We start from the raw sequence: 7,500 nt of genomic DNA, 5'->3' as shown, positions 1-7,500 counted from the left end.
GGAAGTGAAGCTCTGTTTTTTCTCCACAGGAAGTGAAGCTCTGTTTTCTCTCCACAGGAAGTGAAGCTCTGTTTTCTCTCCACATGAAGTGAAGCTCTGTTTTCTCTCCACAGGAAGTGAAGCTCTGTTTTCTCTCCACAGGAAGTGAAGTTCTGTTTTCTCTCCACAGGAAGTGAAGCTCTGTTTTCTCTCCACAGGAAGTGAAGCTCTGTTTTCTCTCCACAGGAAGTGAAGCTCTGTTTTTTCTCCACAGGAAGTGAAGCTCTGTTTTCTCTCCACAGGAAGTGAAGCTCTGTTTTCTCTCCACAGGAAGTGAAGCTCTGTTTTCTCTCCACAGGAAGTGAAGCTCTGTTTTCTCTCCACAGGAAGTGAAGTTCTGTTTTCTCTCCACAGGAAGTGAAGCTCTGTTTTCTCTCCACAGGAAGTGAAGCTCTGTTTTCTCTCCACAGGAAGTGAAGCTCTGTTTTCTCTCCACAGGAAGTGAAGCTCTGTTTTCTCTCCACAGGAAGTGAAGCTCTGTTTTCTCTGAACAGGAAGTGAAGCTCTGTTTTCTCTCCACAGGAAGTGAAGCTCTGTTTTCTCTCCACAGGAAGTGAAGCTCTGTTTTCTCTCCACAGGAAGTGAAGCTCTGTTTTCTCTCCACAGGAAGTGAAGCTGCTCTCAGAGGAGAGTCGGGCTCTCTGGTCTCGGGTGCAGATGGCGGAGGCGGCTCAGAAGCAGGCTAGAGGAATGGAGACGGACTACGAGGAGGTGATCCACCTTCTGGAGGCCGAGATCGCCGAGCTGAAGAGTCTGAGGGCGGAGCCACTGGGGGTAACAACCAATAAGGTGACAGAGAATTGGGAAATTGGGGTCAATTCCAACCAATAAGGTGATCGACGGGACAAACGGAAGTCACGGTCAACTTTAATGTCAATCTTTCAGTTTGTGTGTACAGATAGAGGGATAGAAATACCGTTTCCCACAATCCAGAATACAAATATATATAAAAACAACTATCAAAATCTGTATATATACACAATCAACAGACACATTTATACTTATGCACACATTAAGACATAAATACAAGCACAACAATCAATACTGTCCATAGATACATAATGTAATATTAAACGCATCTAAAATGAAATGTAGTTTATTACCAAATTCAGCTACTAAGGGGGACGTTGGGACAAAAGGGACAGTGGATGAGTCTTTGTCTTTACTTTATTTGTTTTTTTAAATCCTCCAGTTCATCGGTAAAAACTCTTTCACAGAATTATCCAGCTTTTACTTTTAATAAATTAGGTTAAAAAAATAAGTGATTTTTAATCTAACCAACAAGGATTTCTTTTTTGACCCTGCTTCCCCTCCATGTTTTGATTTTTCCTCCATCATCATCATCACCATCACCATCATCATCATCATCATCATCATCATCATCATCATCATCATCATCATCATCATCATCATCATCATCACCATCATCATCATCTTCATCTTCAGTGAATCTTATTCAGGGTTGTTTTGCTCTGCCTCCTCTCCCTCCGCCCGGGTCATGTGACAGAGGTCTGTCCAGCAGACGCTGCGCTTTCATTTAATGAGTCGGCAAAACACAAAGTGCCGACTCAGGCTTTTCTGACAGTGTCAAAATATGAAATGCCCGATCACAAGAGCCCTTCCTCCCTTCAGCGCTGCACTGCAAACATACTTGAGAATATATCATGACTTTTTCTTTTTACATGACATGACACTTGTTAGTCTCTTTTATCCAAAGAGGCTTCCATACTCAGCACGGAGGGAAATCCCCACAGGAGCACTTTGGGGTGAAGTGTCTCAGGGACACCACGACATGCTGACTGCAGTGGGGTTTGAACCTGTGACCCCCTGATCCCAACACCAACGCTCCATTTTCTTTTGAATACACCTCACTCTTTAGGCCTTTCATCGCTTAACGTAGAAGACCACAAATGCTTTCATTATGCAAATCAAGACTTCAGCATTTGATTTGTCAAACACTTTTAAATACCGATATTGTCCGATATATATTTTATAACATTGTGAATAACACTTGTGTAAAATCATTTTTGAAATCTCCCAATGGGGGGCCGGTTTCAAACATGGGAGAGGTGGATGTAAATGTTTAATTAAGCTTCTGGAAACTGTTCCCTAAAAGGTGTAGACGTCTACCGATAGTTGGGTAGCGGATCACAGAGGTTGGGGTGAGAAGTGAATGACTGTCTCTCCCTTTGTGTTACCACCTGTAATGTATCTGTAATGCTGTTGGGGGATGGTAGTAACGAGAGGCCGTGCGTTTCAGAATAAACGTTGTTTTGATTCTTGTTTTTTACCCCAGGACGATGCGGAGGATCTGAAGAAGAAAGTGGCCGTCCTCGAGTGTCAACTACGGAAGAGCGAAGCGACCAAAAAGGGCTTCGAGCTATCCACGGGGAAACTGCTGAGCTTCGTGGAGGTTAAGAAGAGTCACATTTCTTTATTCATCTTAAAGTCATGAAATCTACGTCAGGCATCAGTTCTGTGTCACAGCGCGATAAACCTTCAGCTACTAATCAGAATGAAAACAACTCGTTTTTCTGCAGAACATCCAAGAGTTCCTGCTGGAGAGTCACGCACCAATCAAGAGCTTCAGGTAGAGTGTGTGTGTGTGTGTGTGTGTGTGTGTGTGTGTGTGTGTGTGAATGTGTGTGTGTGTGTGTGTGTGTGTGTGTGTGTGTGTGTGTGTGTGTGTGTGTGTGTGTGTGTGTGTGTGTGTGTGTGTGTGTGTGTGTGTGTGTGTGTGTGTGTGTGTGTGTGTGTGTGTGTGTGTGTGTGTGTGTGTGTGTGTGTGTGTGTGTGTGTGTGTGTGTGTGTGTGTGTGAACTGGGCTAATGGGCTCAGCTCTCTGCAGGATCTCTCATTATGTGACTCCAATTGTGGTGTCTGACACACACACACACACACACACACACACACACACACACACACACACACACACACACACACACACACACACACACACACACACACACACACACACACACACACACAGGTAGGTCACAGTTAGCTCTCGTTAGCGGCTTCCTGCAGCGAGCAATGCAGGTGACTGTAAAGACACCACAGAAGAAGAACTGTTGCCCTCCTTTACTTCAGTGTCTTTTATGATCTTTCCTTATCACACGGCTTGGTTCAATACTCGATGCTGATTGGTCTATTTAGAATATTCTGTGAGGGAGAGAGGGAGATAGACGGGAAGTAAACGCTGAAGGGAACAGCAGAAGAAGTCAGGATTTCCCTCTATAGTTGAGGTCTCAGTTTAGTTGGGATGGAGGTGGGATTTGGTCCATTGAAGGCTCCACCTGCAGTTCCTCACCTGTCCGTCTCTTCCTCTGCAGCTCCGGAGATGTTAAAGTGGGCGTGTCCTCCCCAGGCCCCGCCCCCCGACACAGAAAGACCCCCTGGACAGCGCTGACTCTCGCTCAGGAGGCCAAAGACCTGGGCAGGACAGTGAGGTCCCTGCTGGAGGCGGACTGTAAGTGATCTGAACCCAGCATGCCCTCCTTCCTCTGCATGACATCACCCTCCTCTCTGGAAGGAAGTGAACCTGCCTCTGAGGTTAACTGTCCTCCCCTTGCAGTGCTGACCTTCTAGAAGATTCTACAACGTCTGCAACATCAACAACAACAACAACAACAACAACAACAACAACAACCGTGAACCCAAACTGTCCCTGAACCTCCTCAGACCCTCACTTCAAAGTCAACTTTATTGTCAATCTTTCAGTTTGTGTGTACAGACAGAGATCAAAATACTGTTTACTGATTCAGAAGATTCAACATTCAAAGGTTTTATGGTCCTGTGCACATCAGCTGCAGTGTAGAAGAAGACTGAGGGCGGAGCCACCGGGGGTAGGAACCAATTAGGTGACAGAGAATTCGGGAATTCGGGTCAATTCCAACCAAAAAAGGCGACCGACGGGACAAGCAGAAGTCAAAGTCAACTTTATTGTCAATCATTCAGTTTGTGTGTACAGAGATCCAGACACTGTTTCCCACAATCCAGAATACAAATATATATAAAGATATGTAAATAAATACCTATATATATATATATATATATATATATATATATACAATCAACAGACACATTTATACATGTGCACGCATTAAGACATAAAGAAAAGCACACTTCCTGCTTGTCTGCATGAATCACTGTCATTGACCCGTGCACTCCTTATTGGTGAGCACAGCAGGGGGCTTCCGTCTGAAGCGTGGAACGAGCAGCTTTCCATACAGGTCACGACTCTGTGAGGAAAAGGACTTTTAACATTTAGATTTTGGCCAATTGACGTTTGTTTGTAGGATGACAGACGGACTGGCCTTCTGTTCATCTGGAGGTTTACGGACTATTTGGAAACACCTGCAGAAACACACCTTTTGAAGACATGCGGTCAAAGTTAGCCGTGCTTTGTTGCAGAGCTTCCACGTTACAACGCGTTACGTTTCCTTTAGCCTTTAGAGATGGTGCCAAAGGAAAAAGTGATTTGACCCATCCTCTGTCTCTCTAGCATCCACCAACACCTTCCTCTAACGAGCAACACGAGGGAATATCCAACCTCACATGCAGTCGGCTTACCTGTAGCTAAGAGCGAGTTAGAAAACACACCTGTAGCTGCACGTCCCTCTGTTAGCTTTGTGTTTGAGAGGCTGTAGATTAGACGAATCATCGAGCCTCACGAGAGGAGGAACCCCAAAGAAACTCTTAGGTCCAAATACGAGGGGTGAACAGAAACGCTAAAGGAGCCACGATATCCGTCCGGGAACATCGGGAAGCAGCGACGAATAAAGGACAGCCTGATTGGACGCTGTAGACGCTTTCATCATGTTTGGACTGATTTGCTGTGTGTCCTCTGTCTTTGTCTGAGTAAAGGTTCTGGAACAAACTGCCATGGGTTCTTCTTTGTTCAGAGAAAAGGTTTCAGTCATTCTCATTTTGGTTCGGCCACAGCTTAGAGAGACGTCCAGGCAAACAGAAGCACCAGATCTAAAGAGCTTCGTCACGAGTTAGATGTGAATTATCATCTCACAGCTCAGAGCCTCCAGAGTTTGGATGTCGATGCTTCCTCCAACATATCAAGCCTGTTTACTCATGTGACACGACAACATGGTGACTGAGATGGATGCACTTTTTGTTCTAACATATTAAAGTGGGAGTCTGAGCAGCGTCCCCAAAGAGATGTGCTGTGTCCAACAGGTTCCTGCTTCAAACCATTGCAACCGTTGCTTCTGAGGTTGCATCCAGACGCTGTTCCAGAGAGTCTAGTTTCTGCACAGCAGCATTACAAAAGGAACGTTTTGTTCAAAGACTGTTAGGTTTGGGCCATTTTCTGTCTTTATTGACAGCTGATAATAGAGACACTATGGGTTAAAGTAAACAGATGTTTAACAGACTCATATTAAAGGGAACATCTTAGGGACAAAAGAAGACATCTAAGGACATCACGTTGAGATGCTAAACTTCTGGTGACAGAAAAGCAGAAATATGGGGCATGAGCTTCTGTTGGATTCTGTGTGTGTGTGTGTGTGTGTGTGTGTGTGTGTGTGTGTGTGTGTGTGTGTGTGTGTGTGTGTGTGTGTGTGTGTGTGTGTGTGTGTGTGTGTGTGTGTGTGTGTGTGTGTGTGTGTGTGTGTGTGTGTGTGTGTGTGTGTTCTACAATCACCTATAACTGGTTCTAATATCAGTCCTTGTTGCCTGGAGACGTGCCCTGTCTTCTGCACACACACACACACACACACACACACACACACACACACACACACACACACACACACACACACACACACACACACACACACACACACCACACACACACACACACACACATATAATCTATTTTTCTTTCTCTCTGAACTCGTTCACCGCTCTCCAACCTGTTTCCTTCTGATTCATTCATTCATCCTTCACAATAAAAGCCTCTGATTCATCCTTCACAATAAAAGCCCCTGAGTTTATATTTCACATTGAATGACTACATTACATTTAGAAATAAGTGAGCGCTGAACGTCCAGAGACAGATTCTGTGTTCCTGCTGGAGATGAAGATACACCTGGAAACAGATTTATCTTCATTTAGCTTCAAGATAAATGAGAAGCCAGAGTTTGTTTTAATTACAGAGCATTTTATTTGCAAAAAAGGGGAGATTACTAATAAAACTTGTTTAAAGCACTCAGATATGCAACAAGATGTGCTTCATATACTGTACACACACAGATATATATATCTTTACCCTTTTTGCTAAAACAATATATACCCACTAAGCTTTTCTATATTGAGTTTCATGTTTTCCAGGAACCACCAGGTGACCCTCTCATTATCTCCGAGTGTTTTCTACACCTGAGCGTCTGAAACACATCTCTCAGATTCAGTTGGTTTTTCACACTGACACAAAAGAGAACAAAGATCCGACAGACCCTCATGTTGGGTCTTTGTTCCAGAAACACATCCTCGTCTCCGTTTAGAAACAGCATCTCCTCTGGTTCTGTTGGTCCCTGAAGGCAGCATCTCCTCTGGTTATGTTGGTCCCTGAAGGCAGCATCTCCCTGGTTCTGTTGGTCCCTGAAGGCAGCAACTCCTCTGGTTATGTTGGTCCCTGAAAACAGCATCTCCCTGGTTCTATTGGTCTCTGAAGGTAGCATCTCCCTGGTTATGTTGGTCCCTGAAGGCAGCATCTCCCTGGTTCTGTTGGTCTCTGAAGGTAGCATCTCCCTGGTTATGTTGGTCCCTGAAGGCAGCATCTCCCTGGTTATGTTGGTCCCTGAAGGCAGCATCTCTCTGGTTCTGTTGGTCTCTGAAGGTAGCATCTCCTCTGGCTCTGTTGGTCCCTGAAGGCAGCATCTCCTCTGGCTCTGTTGGTCCCTGAAGGCAGCATCTCCCTGGTTATGTTGGTCCCTGAAAGCAGCATCTCCCTGGTTATGTTGGTCCCTGAAGGCAGCATCTCCTCTGGTTCTGTTGGTCCCTGAAGGCAGCATCTCCTCTGGCTCTGTTGGTCCCTGAAGGCAGCATCTCCCAGGTTATGTTGGTCCCTGAAGGCAGCATCTCTCTGGTTCTGTTGGTCCCTGAAGGCAGCATCTCTCTGGTTCTGTTGGTCCCTGAAGGCAGCATCTCCTCTGGTTGTGTTGGTCCCTGAAGGCAGCATCTCCCTGGTTATGTTGGTCCCTGAAAGCAGCATCTCCCTGGTTCTGTTGGTCCCTGAAGGCAGCATCTCCTCTGGCTCTGTTGGTCCCTGAAGGCAGCATCTCCCAGGTTATGTTGGTCCCTGAAGGCAGCATCTCCTCTGGTTATGTTGGTCCCTGAAGGCAGCATCTCCTCTGGTTATGTTGGTCTCTGAAGGCAGCATCTCCTCTGGCTCTGTTGGTCCCTGAAGGCAGCATCTCCCTGGTTATGTTGGTCCCTGAAGGCAGCATCTCCCTGGTTATGTTGGTCCCTGAAGGCAGCATCTCTCTGGTTCTGCTGGTACCTGAAGGC

General features: G+C 45.7%; 1 protein-coding gene across 2 annotated transcripts in view; it reads left to right on the top strand.

Annotated features, from left to right (window-relative positions):
- Positions 1-7,500, top strand: part of stxbp4 (syntaxin binding protein 4) — a 28,760-nt gene that overhangs the window by 19,617 nt on the left and 1,643 nt on the right. Inside the window, exons 17-21 of one of the 2 annotated variants that reach the window (XM_079658796.1) lie at positions 646-828; positions 2,336-2,452; positions 2,580-2,629; positions 3,372-3,508; positions 3,614-4,922. In XM_079658796.1, the coding sequence (XP_079514922.1) occupies positions 646-828; positions 2,336-2,452; positions 2,580-2,629; positions 3,372-3,508; positions 3,614-3,627 (501 nt within the window). In that variant the 3' untranslated portion in view covers positions 3,628-4,922. Of the gene's footprint in view, positions 1-645; positions 829-2,335; positions 2,453-2,579; positions 2,630-3,371; positions 3,509-3,613; positions 4,923-7,500 lie in introns of those variants that run through there. The other variant, XM_079658795.1, reaches the window with a different exon arrangement.

The sequence above is a fragment of the Notothenia rossii genome (assembly GCF_949606895.1).
Source record: "Notothenia rossii genome assembly, chromosome: 11".
Classification (NCBI taxonomy): domain Eukaryota; kingdom Metazoa; phylum Chordata; class Actinopteri; order Perciformes; family Nototheniidae; genus Notothenia; species Notothenia rossii.
Note: the sequence above shows the minus strand (reverse complement) of the source record. Positions and strands in the feature narration are given on the sequence as shown.